Here is a 14,678-nt window from a genome sequence, read left to right as displayed (position 1 = left end):
GTTCCCGGTCACCAACCTTCGACAGAATTGGGGCTATGAGGATGTCTGTCAGCTTTATCTTCAGATCTATCACATTAAGGATACATTTGTTCCAATGGCCTTGGTGTGTTAGTCATCATGCAAAAGAGTTTCGTTTTGAGTATTTAACGCGAAACGGGCTTAATTTGAGGACAAACATGGGGTTCCGTGATTAAGTAATCCAGTTCAACGAACTCGCCCAAGCCCAACTTCAACGCATTATACTACATGAACCACACAAGGAATCAAAATTGTGATAAAACGATCAAAGTATACGGTATTAATTGTACTAGAATCCCAAGAATTAGCCTCGAAGGATGTGGTGGTGATGCAAGGTCAGGTCGGCTTCTACCGCATGGTTTCCTAGCTCTAACTAGCCATCTACCTCGCAGTTCTATATTAGTAGCTTTCATCATCACTATAGTCAATAGTGATATACTCTTTTCGGCGTTTCTGTGCAGATAGCACCTTTTCTTTATCGCTGAGCTGACCATAACGCCTTTTCTGACCTCTTGGAGCGTCGAAACCCAGCAGTTTATGCCATTCAGAACTGATTGCCCGAAACCGGATCCGCTTCGCCTCAATAACTCCGGGCGCCTCCTTCAAGCCACGTGCATAAGTAGTTCCGGCCATCCAGGACCCATGCGCGGCCTGTTCATCCACAATCGGGTCATCTGGCCCATAGTCGCGCTTGAATCCACCACATTTCAGGTGGACGCGAGAAATACCGATCGCTGCATGGCGCCAGTTAAGCACATGCAGCTTGGTCTGCAGATGGGCCTCCCCTTGTGATCTCAACACCGCTCCAAGACGTTTCGCATCCCAATGCCCCCTCCCCTTCGGCCAGAAATACGGCGACCGCATCCGGGTATTGCTTTGGCAGGCAAACATAGCGGCTTGCTCTGCGAATGGTTGGATCAGCCAAAGATAGTACACCACAAGCTCGCTCACCACTCGTGGCAGGTATCGGTGGATGATCTTCATGGAGTTGGTGACGCTCTTGGATTTATGGTAGCTAGTGACAATGCAGACCAGTCCATGTTCCACGAAGACGTTGCGATGTCTCCCTTCCGGGGTGTTGCAATACCGAATCGAGATCAGTTCAGTGGCACGCGCGGGTTGGCCGGAAGTCATGTGGACCAGCAGTAGCAGCCGTTGTAAGAACTCATCGACCCAGTTAAGATATTCCAGGAGGAGAGCTTTATTCCACTTCACAGCCGGACGAACTTCAGTCCTGGTGGCTGGGCCGACCTCAACAAAGTCCTTGCGAAGGGCCTCGGTGGCCATAATGCGGTCCAGCATCCATCTGTCACCACGCGTGGAGAGAAGCTGGCGGTTTTTCCTATGCTTCAGGAAGTTCCACCCACGCTGGTTGTTGACTGGATCATCAGTGAGCTGGTGCAGGGGCAGCTCTGGGATCGTACCAGCGCGTGCTTCACCTTCATTAAGCAGGAAGAGTCTCTCAAGCTCATATTGGGCAAGCTCCACTTGCGTGCGGATAAAGGCGGCCAGGGAATCCATAGTAAGCTGGAGATCCCGGTAGTGGAGTGACTGCTGATCACCACTCCAGATGAGAAATCCAAGGCTGGTGGATGTATTCTGCACTTTCTTGCCATAGGTGCGGAGACGGGCGATCCAGCTGAATGGATATCGGACGCCATACATCAGGAAACGTTCTTGCATCTCTTCAAGCGCATCGCCAGGGTGCTTGACCTCGTTCCGATCGGCCAGATCGACTGCCTGCTGGGTGACGAGCATCTGGGAGATCTTCACCAAGGCGGACAGGTATGTGGTATAGCTGCCAGGCTCGAAGTAAGTCTGGTTCTTGCTATCAACACCTAGCGCTGCCATGAAGGCAACCACAGGGCTCTCAAAGAAATCGCCACGGATCTCATGGTCTAGGAGCGCGAGAGACAGGTCCAGGCAGGCTTGGTCAAGATCCTTCATGGCCTGGCTGGTGGGTGTCTGAGTCTGGTCGCGGGGCGGGAGACCTGGATCGACGTTGGCGTCCTGCATAGAACCGGGGTCCCTCGCATGAAACAGCCGCTGGAGGGAGCCTTGGATGTCGTCAATGGCGCTGAGCTGGGAGGTGGTGAACTGGTGGCGAAGCTGGAGCTGCTGGTCGGGCTGACTCGTGCGATACGCAAAACTCAGGAGACGGACCCAGGTCCGGCAGTAGCCATGATACGTCTTGGGCCGGAGCTTGATCTGGATGGGGCGCTGCCAGATACCGGGTTTCTGGACAAAGCTGTTGATGCGCACTTGGTCAAACTCGTTGATACGATGAGAGACGATCGACTCAAATGCCCGATCGATGAGTCTTTTCACGCTCAGGCCAATCGCGACCAAGGTTGGCTCGGTCATGGGGTCCGGGTGGGAGGCAAGTTGGGCGATGTCCCGGAACGCATGCCCTCGAACATACTCAGGCCATCGGGTGAGCTCCAGCCACGGGGACGTGTCGGTGGCATTCTCGTCCGTTGGCGCCATCTGGTCTTCTGCATCCGCGATCCCATCAGATCGGAGGAGCGCCAAGTCCACCTGGGATCGGATATATGCAGCTTCATCGAGTTCCGGGGCCGGGGCCTTGGGGTCCGCCAGCTCCGCCGGATTGGGCGTGACAGCGAAGTAGACACTATGCGGCCCATATGGATGCAATCGCTGGCAGTACACCGGCTCCAGGGCCCGGAGTCGGAGTATATCGTCATCTGGGTCGACTGGTGGCCTCCCCGGGGGTAGACAGCATCGCGATGCTTATCTCCACGATGTTTGCCCATAGTGCTTCGGGTGCGGCACGCGTATCGACAGCCGTCGGCGGGACAGCGGTAGCCACGATGGACCGTTAATCCAGGAATTGGCCGGGAGTCAGGGGGTGGTGGGGTGAATGGCTCCGTGTCAGGGTTCCATGGGTTCGCCTTCATGGCTTCAGCATGAATAGCTGCCCGTTGGTCGCCAGTGCGGGCCATAGGGTGTTGTCGGTGCTTTGCGCCTAGGTGGGCAATCATGGTTTTGACATCCACCACATATTGACAGGTCTTGCAGATCCATAACCGATATGTGGCATTATATGTGAAGAATACCCCGATGGCGTCCATGGTGAGAGCGCTAGTGGAGAAGGCAGCGGTGAGTGAGGTCGATATAGAAAAACACAAGGTGTAGATTCAAAGAACTTGATCTAGGGAGGCAGGGAATAGGGGTTGAACGGCACTGGGGCCGATGTGATAGGTCATCCCGGAGAGTACCTCGGGATCTGACACGCGGGTGCGGGACTGCCGGAGGTCTGGCTGACCGATCTAGATATTCCAGCGCAATGCAACAAATAGCGACATCGAGAGATCAATAGTTGGGGAATCAAATCAGATATGGCCTCGGAATTATCAGGAACACGTCGATCTGGGCAGATCACATATGAGCCCAATGCACCCGGCAAACTGGGCTTGACAGTGTAAAGATATATATTGTAGTGGGGAGACCCCCTCCCCTACTACATGGGTGCCATCCAGACTATGTGACATAGCCGGCAGTATACGGTGGCCGGATAGCCAGTTCTCGAATACACCTTCTTACACCTCCCCGACCTGACCCCTACATACGCGTGTGTTTTGTGGTGGTCTTTCTGCTGAATCGACCCGCACGTCCCAGCGCGTGCTGCCATCGAGCGTTCCCCTCTTCAATACATATACTGTAAAGACGGGGATACACATCTATACTCTAAATGTGATAATTCGGTGTGGTGAAGCTTAGGTCTGGTACGATCGTGCGACCGGAGTGTGGATGATTCTCCAACTGCATCATATAGCAATCCTTGGCCGAATGAATCGTGAATAGTCTATGGCTGTGCCCGGCAGGGTCGCTGCGGTCGGCGGTTGCGGATTTCGCGAATTTGATGGGGGCTATGATGCTCTTAAAATATGGGATATCAATCAATCCTCTGGCAATTAACCTCTGACATCTCGACGAAAAACTAGTCCTGTGAACTAAACCTGATGGGGGTGATTTTCGGAGTACGGCGGATGGACCACGGTCGGCGGGTGATGCGCGCTCCTGCAAAAACATCGGGCGTTTTCGAACCCCAGAAACCAAGCTTATATCAATATGGATTGGCCTCAAATTTGATCTGACTATCAAACCGAATTGCTTTTACAACATATTCAAATTTGGGGTATCTTTGTCAGCAAAAATGTCAACACAATGGGCCCCGAAACCCATTTTACGACGGCAACCCTAAAACCCTAGAAACCCTACGGCACATTGAATTTACGCCCATGGGGTGGGGTCCCGCTGCGGTCGGCGGTCGCGGACTGCGCGAATCTGATGGGGCGCGGGCCCTCCGGGCACGCACCGAGGGCGCCGGGAGCACGCACGGGGGACCAATCAGAGGGCGAAGAAGTCGAGCGGGCCCCGGGTGGAACACCCTCTAGAGTATACAGCTCACGTCGCCAATGACATAATCATCAACCGCCAGACGCTAAACCTAATTTGGATTTCAATGGCGATGTCTACCTTATGTAATTGGCGGCGTGAAGTAGAGGCAAAGCCACTAAAACGGCTGTATTACGGATGGGTTTAGGGCTGTACTCACTCGCTTGCCTTATACCCACATCTCGCCTCTACAAAATACCTCCCGCTGAATACGGCAAAATGTCAACAGAGCCAGAGGACGAAGTAAGCACTCAACAAGCACTTGGAATTGTTATACTAATAAATTTTTAAGACACCTCGAATTCGCCTTACGTTCACCTCAAATACTCCTCTATACGCACAATACCTTGAATACACACAGGATCTCCCTGAATACCCTCAAACGCACAAGAATGGCTTCGCTTATATTGTTTCTTTGTCTCATGGGACGGAAGCAAAGGTAGAAGATGCAATTGACAGTGTAAGTGGAATTCAAGCGCTTACCAAACGCTACTGAAGCGCCTACCAAACGCTACTGAAGCGCCTACTAATCATAGAAGGTACAATACGCAATGCAACGAAATCATACGCGACGCTCTTCAAATCATCAGTCTATATTTGGTGATTCAGGCTATTTCCATAGTACAAGCGTTTGTACCGGAGTGAAGGTTTGCGAGTGGATCAACCCTGATCTACAATACATGTGCCATTCCAAGGTGGACGATGAAACATGGAAACAGATACGAAGGATTAGACATATGGTTCCCTTTCTACCTACCGAAGAACCGCAGAGACGTGCGATTGGGTAAGTTAAAGCGCACATCAGCGTTTAGCAAGCACTTAAGAAGCGCTTACAGAACTAGCGAATATCAAGCATACCGACGGCTTTTCGAACCGAACAACCCGCGTACGCCCTGTGTGCCAAGGCTTGGTACTTGTATGCCAGTTCTAAGGATCGGTGAATCTCAGGTTAGTAATATCATTATGAACCAGTACTTTTACTAATATCGATAAGACGCCTCTTGGCGTATCGAGGACATATATTCAATGTGTGCACAGAGAATCTGGTACATTAGGGCACTACATATCACCAGCACTGCCTAGACTAGGCGAGGTCGACATACCTTTTCTTGAGGATCTCTTTAAGCAAAGGGCGGATCTTCAACAGACGCACTGCGGGACTGTTGAGCGTCGGGCTACCAGACTGCGATTTTGCGGTACGTCATGACTCCTAAACGCTTCCCATATGCTTGCTAAGCGCTTAGTAGAAGTTGAACACCCGCAAGGTTGCGGAAGGTTAACCCATAAGAAATGTAATGTTCGTTTCCATTGGCTTATCCCGAAAGATCTCGATCGATGCCCATACTATCTTTTCCTCTCAATTGGCGAGCACACACATCCCCCACCACCACCAGGCAAGACACCAAGTCAAATTCTCCAAGGGGTCTACGAGCTTATTAAGTCTATACGAGACCCGTCACTTACCACCAGTAAGCACCTGCTAGACGCTTAGCAAGCGCTTACTTAGGGCTGACGTACTCCTAGGCAAGTTCCTGCTTAGTCCAGCGCTTTTAAAGTTCTGCCAGAGATATAACACGTTTTCATTGCCCGAGATTCACCAGAGTTTCAGCAATATTGATAGGATAACTGCTATCATTCAGAAGCAGCGGTTGCTATCATTTCCAGCGGGGCAGGATTTGAATGGTGTGATCTTTGAGATGGAGACTAATCAGAAAGTTCAGGTACGTATCATTTTGCGCTTAGGAAGCAGTTGCTAAGCGCCTACTTTAGGAGTATGTTCAAGCTGTTTTCACGGAGGAGGGCCAGATGGTCATTTGCCTTACTATTGAACAAGCATCTTTGCTGGTTAATAGTGAGCCTTTCGAAGTGGATATGGCAGCTAAACGGCTTCACCGCGAGGACCTTAAAGAGGTAGTCTTCGCAAGAAAGATCAAAGACCGCCAACGAAGTAAACTACACGCTTCATAACCGGTTAATAAATGCTAAAGTATACTAGTTTTAACACTCTGCCGGGTATATACTACCGAGGACACGCGATACGGGTTCTATCTCTTGTTTAAGAGAGTATTCGATTGCGTTAGGCGGCTACTGAAATCGGAGTGCTCATTTCGATGCCTAGATGGGACTGGTATCGAGGCAATTGTCATGGATATGGATACAAAGCAGTACGGAGGTAGGTCTAGACGCTTGGTAAGCGCTTATCCAGTGCTTACTTGTATTAATTAGGTCTTGGCGATTATCTCCATGAGATTGATCCGCTACACGGAGATTCTCGTGTGCTATCAGAAAATCAGGTCGTTTTCTGTCAGATTCATTTTGACCGAGGTATTAATGACTGTTTGAAAAAGGAAGTATCTATTCCTACTGGCGCAGCTAGTATTATGAGATCAATCCTGGAAACGTCAACCTCTGACGAGTACCATGAAGCTCTTGATTGGATTGTTGAGCGTAAGTTCTGATTGTCAGTCAAGTGCTTATCAAGCGGCTATTAAGCACCTATGGCTTCAGGGTTCGCTTCATATAGCTTTATTCGCGAGTGGGCAAAGCATAAGAAGCAAGATTGGGTAGCCCAAGGCCTCTGCCAAAGCTGCTCCCCTATCCCATCAGCCACCTTTCGCCATTTACGCAAGAACACGAATGCCGTTGAGCAAACGCATCACAAGGGAAATGCTCGTGGGCGTAGATTAACTCTACTGCAAGCATTGACCAAGTTAGTTCATCAGTGAAGCACTTACTATGCGCTTAGCAAACGCTTACTAAACTCAACAGCGGTCGCCAGATGGACGAACTTGATATACAGCAATATAACGCTTGGAGAAGTTCAGGTATTCGACCTACATATCGAGCAGGTGGTGTTTCGGCACAGTATGATCGCTTCATTGATCGAGGTATGTCGTATATATATATATTACATCGATGACACTTTAGCTAACGTGGAAAAGTACTTTATAAACGTCAAAAACAGTCAGAGGCTACCGAGGTGGATGACCTTGATGAAGAACAATCGCTTAGATTTAGTGGTCGCTCTTCCACATCAGGTGTCCCAATACCGGTCAGGGTATCAAGATCGCAAAAATCACGAGGTGGATCTCGAAGGTATGCTTACCGAGCGCATATAAGGCGCTTAACAGGCGCTTGATAAGCATATAGCTCACATCGTCTAGATCAAGTAGCCTCCAGCAACGTGCGACGGCTAACGCCCAAACGATAGAGGATTCCTCAGCAGCTATAAACCTCCAGACTCAGATTGATATCGAAGTTTTAAAAGCACAATTGCTTGAACAGCAGATACAAACGAAGAAGCGAGAGATAGAGCTAGCAGAATTAGAGGAACAGGCTAAAAAGCGGCCTGCTCTTTAAAAATTTGGCTAGCTATTTTGTTTTCAATTCTGTCTACTCAGTCTACTGATAGCTAACGCAAGCACTGACATCAAAATACTCGTGAAAATCGCAAATATGAGGGTTAGCAGGGCAATCTGGATTAACCATTAGTTTTAAGCGCTTTAAAAGCGTGTAGTACTTCAAAAGCGTGTAGGAAGCACTTACTAGAAGCAGATTTAGTGCCCTGGCAGTTAGAACAGGGAAAGCTATCTAGAGTAGCATAGCCGGCTGCTACTAAGGCTCGGCGGGTATTAAGCTTAGAGATCTAACAGTCGTTAGCTAGGCACTTAAAATGCGCTTATCAAGCGCCTATCGAGCATAAAGGAAGCACTTACTCTGTCGGTTGCAGTTAACGGGATAGGAGGCTTCTCCTGCTCCTCTTCTTCCACTTCGACATCTTCTTCCGCTTCCATCGCGTCTCCTTCCACGTCCTCTCCTTCCACTTCTACCTCCTCGGTACCCCTAATAAGGGAGCGGAACCAGTCTACTAGAATATCAGTTAAGCGCTTCTCAAGTCTAAAACAAGCACTTACCTCGGGAAGCCTGCCGTTCAGATATAGAAATATTGCCTGTACGGCTCTTTGATACCGATAGGCCATGGGCACTGGCAATGTGAGCGCGGAGATTACGTGTGTCTCTCGCGGTCTAAAGCAATTAACAAGCGCTTATTGAATACTTAGCAGGCTTCGTACCTTAGCCACGATACAATCCTTGACCCGGCAAAATGCCTCGCCAGGCACCACGATGATATCGCCCTCAGTATCCTAGAATCTGGTTAGTTAAGCGCTTAGAAAATGTTTAGTCGAAGTGAGAGCAACATTTCTCTTTCCTCGGGGGGCAAAGTTATCTTACTAGGTCGTAATCTGGGAAAACCAGATTTCCAGCAGCTCCCTGCTCGAGATACCGCTTGTGAGCCGGCTCATCGGCAAGGAAAGTAGGGGGCGCCATGCTGGGAGCACTTATTAAGTGCTTGGTAGAAGAGTAAAAAAAAATAATATGGGTCGTGGAAAAATGGTGTGGGGAGTGGTAGATAGTAGGCTCGGTTTTTGATTGACAGTAATTTATTGTGGGGGGCCTTCCTAAATACGTTTAGTTTACATTCAATGGCGACCTGTTGCTTATGTCATTGGCGATGCCACATGTAGACTCAAGGCATTATGGATCAGGTCTATGACAGAGCTTAGTCATGTGCTGGAACCCGAATGGGATTAAATAACTATAAGATGGGTGAGAACAGCTAATATTCAGAGATGAGAAGATTAAACTGCCTACCTAACTAACATTGGAATCAATCTCGTATAAATAGACTAAAATAGAAGCGAACAAGCAGACAAACATAGTAAGCAAGAAGCGGGGTAACGCGGCGTAAATTATAAAACTCGTATTTTCCCTTCATCCACGGGCTGATTCTTTTCTGAGTTTCATGTCCCGATTAGCTGATCAGGTTATTCTGATTACAGCTTTGGAAGTCAGGTGTTGAACTGGCTTGACTTCCAACAACTTTTTTAAACAAATAAGCGCAGACTGTCATGTTCCCACAGTATGATATTTTTGGACAGCCTGTCGTTTCGGGCGCGGCGTTCAGTAACAGAGAACAGAGAGACCATGACAAGGAAACAAAACAGTCGAAAACAAAAGAGTGCGCCGCCAGAAGCTCGGGGTGGTTAGGTATTCACTTTTTTAAGGAATATAATCAGGAAGCCGCTGGGCTCTCCACGCCATCGTCGCACCTCCTCCACCGCCAACAAGCCGAATCTCGCCAGCCAACATAGAGTCCGAAGCCTGAGGTAAGCTTCCGTTGAAGACGCCCTCATCATCCATGGCGAAATTGACCCTGTCATCGGTCTGCGTCAAGTATCCTGAAGCCCACCTCCTGTGTGATCGGTGAGAACCAAGCATATGATACTTCCCTGACCACCCACCGGCCGACGGGTGCTCTAGGCCATGGAAGTGGACGTAATGGGGACTTCTCTCACTCCGCCATGTCCCAGATAGTGTCTCACGCTTGGCCTGCCAGGAACGCGGTGGGATGTATCCTAACTCTCCTCGTAGGGTATTGTCTGTAGAGATCGCCGTACCCCGAATGAGCGCGTGGTCCGTATCTGTGAATTCGAAGGAGAGTGTTTTGCCCTTCCATTCAATAGTATCCAACCGATGCCACGTATGACTCTCGTGTAGAAAGATCATACCCAGATACTGAGTCGGAGACAGCTTGGAAAGGTACAGATTGAGCTTGAGAATGGTAGGATTTTCAGCTGTTGTGCCATCGGATACCCACAAGGCACCTGCGTTCTGAACTGGGGGAGACACGCTGGAGGCGTTGGCTGCCATGTTCCCGAACTTCTCTGCCGCCTGCTCCACGGCGTTGTCTGCTATTATGTATTGCAGGGCCAGTGCGCCCTCAGTGATACAACGCCGGAACGGCTGGGTCTCACCTGTGCGGTTCACAGTAAAGAGCCCAAAGCGACTCCGGGAGCGATAGTGGTCCTGCCATTCATAGTTATCGACGAGCGTCCAATGGATGTACCCTTGGACCTTGACACCTTCTTGAATAGCTCGAAGGACTTGCTGGAGATGTGAAACAGTGAACGGTGCCCGATGGCAGTCAACTGCCTGTGAAATACCGTTCTCTGTAATCAAGACAGGAAGGTCGTAGTTCTCGTGGACATATTTCAAGATGTAGTAGATGCCCTTCGGGTATATCTCCCAGCCCATGTCATTGAGGAGCTGGTGCTGATCGTCATTGTCTCTGAGGTCGTTGTCGAAAAACCCCCAGCGAAGCCCGCTGCGGCGCCAAGAATTGGGTCATGGCCGACGTAGACTGAGCGGTAATAGTTGAGGCCTAGGAAATCGAGCTTCTTCTTCCAAGAGGTGAGTCCATACAGGTCGGTGCTCGCCCTATAGACGCGATCTGCAGGATGTCGATCGATACTGACATCCACGCGCTCGTTCACGAGTGAGTTCAAGAGGTGCTCGTTGTAGAAATAGTTGAACTGATTTGTTGCTGCCACGTTTATATCTCCCAACCCTCCCCCGGCCGGGGTTAAGCGCCCGTAAAGCATGGCATGAGCAATTCCGACGCGGGATTGTCCATCAGGCCCATAGATTGCTTTGATGACATCGTAGGCCCGAACGTGTGCCTTAAGGAGATTAAAGTATGCTTGTCTAGCTCTTTGTCCATCCAGACTAAAGCCAGGAGGCCAGATCCCAGCGAGATAACCAAGCCCTACCATGGAACCTACTGGTTCGTTCAGGGTGATCCAGGTTTTGACTTTGTCCTTGTACCTCTCAACGACGGCCCTAACGTAATTTGCAAAACAGTCTACAACCTCCAGAGTTTCCCATCCACGCAGTGAGTTGTTGAATGACTGATCAGGAACAGCCAAACCGGACACAGGGTCTTTTGCTGCCGAGGGCGTCAAGACCCATTGAGGAAGCGTCATATGGTTGAGGGTAACGATAGGCTCGAGGCCGCGTTGCCTCAGTTCGTCGAAGACCCGATCATAGTACGTCAGTTCAGCTTCATTCACCTGCCCACGGCTCGGCTCAACCCGAGGCCATTCGATCGAGAACCGATATGCGTTGAGCCCTAGAAGTTTGGCACGATCCAGGTCCTGCTCAAGTACTTCAATCTGGCGGTGCTGCACAGCATCTCCCACCGGAGCTAACTCAATATCCTGCCCGACGTGCTGTGCCAGCCGATGCACTCGGTCACGAATAGCCCTAGACTGAGTGAAGATGTCCCAATCGTTTGCTGTAGGACCCCCTTCTACTTGATATCCAGCGGTCGCCACTCCCCATAGAAATCCTTCCGGGAAGGAAGCCTGGGTGTGCAGCAACGCGGTAATCTCCTCTGCGTATGCCTGTGCTCCTCTTGCATTCGGATGCCCCATGGAAGCAACCCTGCAGGTGGTGACATCACACCGCCCTGCGGGAGCGGACTCACAGAGTATCGCTCTTCCTGGAGCTACTGCCGAATCTTCCGGAGCGCCTGCAGCCCCGACCCCGAAGATCCAGGGATCTGAGGCGAGAGTTGCGTGAGTCCGACTAATTTCAGGCTGCGCAAAGAGGACACGTCGCTTGGAGCTTTGCAGATTGGCCGCGTCAACGGCTCGCTGGATACATTTTTCGGACTCTGCCGCAAAGAGAGCTGCCCTCCTCACGACTTGGTCCTTCATCGCGACGCTGATAAACCCTCCGACGAGCCCACCGGAAATCTGTGCCAGTGCGACGCCGAGCAGACTGAGGAATGCGGTCATTGATAGAAGATTGCTTTCCTCCGAGAAGATTGGGTAATACCCTGTCACAATGATGGTTGCTTTGTTGAAGCGGTCCGCAATACGCACAAGAAGGCGTTCCATATCCTGGCGACAGTGGCGATCTATCAAGTCGCGGAGAGTGTTTTCACCTACACTGGGGTCCAGGATGCGGCGAAAGTTAATGTCATTGATCCCCCCGTTGACAAGTACAAGATCCACGGTTTCCGGGGCATCGATGTCGGTCGCCTCTGCTTGCTGAGTGATGGTCGGGTAGTCTGTGGGGATCTCACCATCCAGAGCGGCTGCCACGGTGGGATCGTCAATGCCGATTATAGCACCAGAGTGGGCACGGAGGTCGCAGTATGTTTCAATATCCCCGTCCTGCTGACGCATAAAGCTCTTGACATGGTTGTGAATCTTCTGGGATTCTACCAGGCCCTGGCCCCATAGGACGGAGTCTCCAAACACCATCATACGGAAAGTGTCGAGGGCGATCTCCAGCGTGTTGGACGGCGGCACCTGTGGGACCAGCACCTGAAGGACCATCGGCTCGCCTGCTGCGTTTGGACGGATGTTGGCTGGTCGGCGGACGGTGAATCGCAGTGTATTGGTGTCAACAAACTGAAACCCCTCCACTCGCTCCCTCTCCGCAATGACAGAGGCCTCGGGACTGAATCCACTGCCTCGCAGCGTCACGAGCCGTCCAGGATGCACGCGTGTACCGGGTAGGAGTGTGCTGATCCGGGGCTGTACAGCAAAACTGTTTTTGTTTGAGAGCTTTCCATTCCTGCGCCTGAGTTGCAATGTCTTGTTCCCTCCAGCGACAGCTGGAACCACGAAGCTGAATCGTCGATCACTAATGACCGAGATGGCTGTCACTTGATGGTCTATTAACAACTCATCATTCTGAGTAAACCGGGACCCGTGGATCGTAATCAGGTCCCCTTCAAATCCTATCTGCGGCTCTGCTCTCTCGAGTGCAGGAAGGGTCAGCTGTTCGTCAAAGTCCGCCTGGGTGATGCCGTTCAGTTGAATGGCGTCATTATATGCCTCGCCATCGTACCTTCCCTCCTGTCCTTCTTGTCCTGGAGCCCCGTCGTTGCCATCTTCTCCGTCTTCTCTGTTTGGCCGGCAATTTCGGGGGTTGTCTCCTCTCTTGCCCCCTGCACCACCTCTCCCTGGAGCACCACCTGGCCCTCCTCTGCCTTTGCGTCCTCCAACCGCGCTGACCAAAAAGCCTTGAGCGAGTGTCGTAACCACGGCTTGTAGAGCATATATACGGCACCGGCCCCCGTGGCCACCGTCTCCCCCAGTTCCTCCATCGCCACCCCTGCCTCCATCACCACCGTTTCCACCTGCACCATTGCTGCTGGTGCATTCCCACCACACAAAAGGAGTTAGCACTGCATCTGATCCTCGAGATCCATCCCCACCATCCCCGCCCTGGCCCCCAGCACCACCACGGGCGCCGTCCTGTCCCTGGACATCGATAATAGGTTTTCCTTGGAGGGAGACCGTCCATAGTTCGACTTCAGGTCCGTCAGCACCATCGAGATATGCCTTAGTCGTGCGTGCTGGATCATCCTCGTAACCTTTTGCTCCATCTATCCCCGTTTCGCCGGCTACACCCCATAGATCCCGAACTGGAGTAGCAGCGGTTGGTCTCTTCTCAGGTTGGTTTGGCGGATCCGGGGCGTTGTTCAGCGATCGGTCCCATGTGATGGTCACGTTTTTTCCAACTTGAATTTCGTTCGCAATGAGAAACAGAAACCTATTCGGATATTTCAGCACGATCTGCGTGTCGTCCTCGATTTGCAGCCGAGTGGCGGCGATATAGGCATCGACATATATCGTGGGAAGAGAGCGTGTGGCCCTCAACTCCCTCCCCCACCGCATTTCCGGACGGAAATCATCCAACATTGGCCCATCGGGGCCACTGACTACCAACGACCGGGTTTTCAACTGACGTGCGATTCCTCCCATGCGAATTAGGGTGTTTTGGTCACTATCAAATTTGTAGGCATGCTGGAAGGGCACTGATTGCGCCTCGTATTGGTCTTGCTCAGGCACAGCTACTCCAACCTGTGGGACAACGGGGCCAGACAAGCTCATTGATCCCAGTGTCGACAGGTCAGTGACACCTGCTCTCTCTAATGCAAGCTTATGTAGCCCCAACCGGTCCTTAATCGCGGACACATCTGCAGCGTCGCCGACCGGTTGTATCGCAGTTCCACCGAGCTCAATTCTGCGATGGTGGTCGAGGAACACGCGTGATGGACGCATTCTGATTGTCGAGTACACGGCGATTTTGCTCTTTTGGCTATTTGATAAATTTGTATGGCAGTAGTAACCTTCACAGATACTGGGGACAAGAGCGAGGACCGTTGAATTTGAGCATCGACTGTCGAGAAGTACATGACAAAGTGGCTTGAGCTGGATGTCCATAAAGAGCAACATGCAAACTTTGTCTGCCATCCGCCCACCATTCCTTGAAATGCCTGTTGTCCGTTTTCGCCTATGGTCTAGGCTTCGATCGATCTGTCAGACTCTCTCTGCAGTAACATCTCAACACACTCTTTGTCTCTCTTGAGGCCCCGTCTC

At 51.1% G+C, this 14,678-nt stretch overlaps 2 protein-coding genes across 2 annotated transcripts; both read right to left on the bottom strand.

Annotated features, from left to right (window-relative positions):
- Nucleotides 1-7,839: 7,839 nt before the first annotated feature.
- N7532_009725 (uncharacterized protein) lies at nt 7,840-8,766 on the bottom strand (the record flags this gene model as incomplete). The annotated part of the gene is made up of 6 exons (XM_056622216.1): nt 7,840-7,913; nt 7,984-8,083; nt 8,154-8,305; nt 8,352-8,463; nt 8,511-8,582; nt 8,671-8,766. 6 exons carry the CDS (start codon nt 8,764-8,766, stop codon nt 7,840-7,842), a joined length of 606 nt encoding a protein of 201 aa, XP_056473022.1.
- Nucleotides 8,767-9,498: 732 nt separating this feature from the next.
- N7532_009724 (Beta-glucosidase 1A) lies at nt 9,499-14,360 on the bottom strand (the record flags this gene model as incomplete). Its single annotated transcript, XM_056622215.1, has 2 exons — nt 9,499-10,565; nt 10,589-14,360. 2 exons carry the CDS (start codon nt 14,358-14,360, stop codon nt 9,499-9,501), a joined length of 4,839 nt encoding a protein of 1,612 aa, XP_056473021.1.
- Between the last annotated feature and the right edge of the window lie 318 nt (nt 14,361-14,678).

This window comes from Penicillium argentinense (genome assembly GCF_028826775.1).
Source record: "Penicillium argentinense strain IBT 30761 chromosome Unknown utg000009l_segment0_segment0, whole genome shotgun sequence".
Classification (NCBI taxonomy): domain Eukaryota; kingdom Fungi; phylum Ascomycota; class Eurotiomycetes; order Eurotiales; family Aspergillaceae; genus Penicillium; species Penicillium argentinense.
Note: the sequence above shows the minus strand (reverse complement) of the source record. Positions and strands in the feature narration are given on the sequence as shown.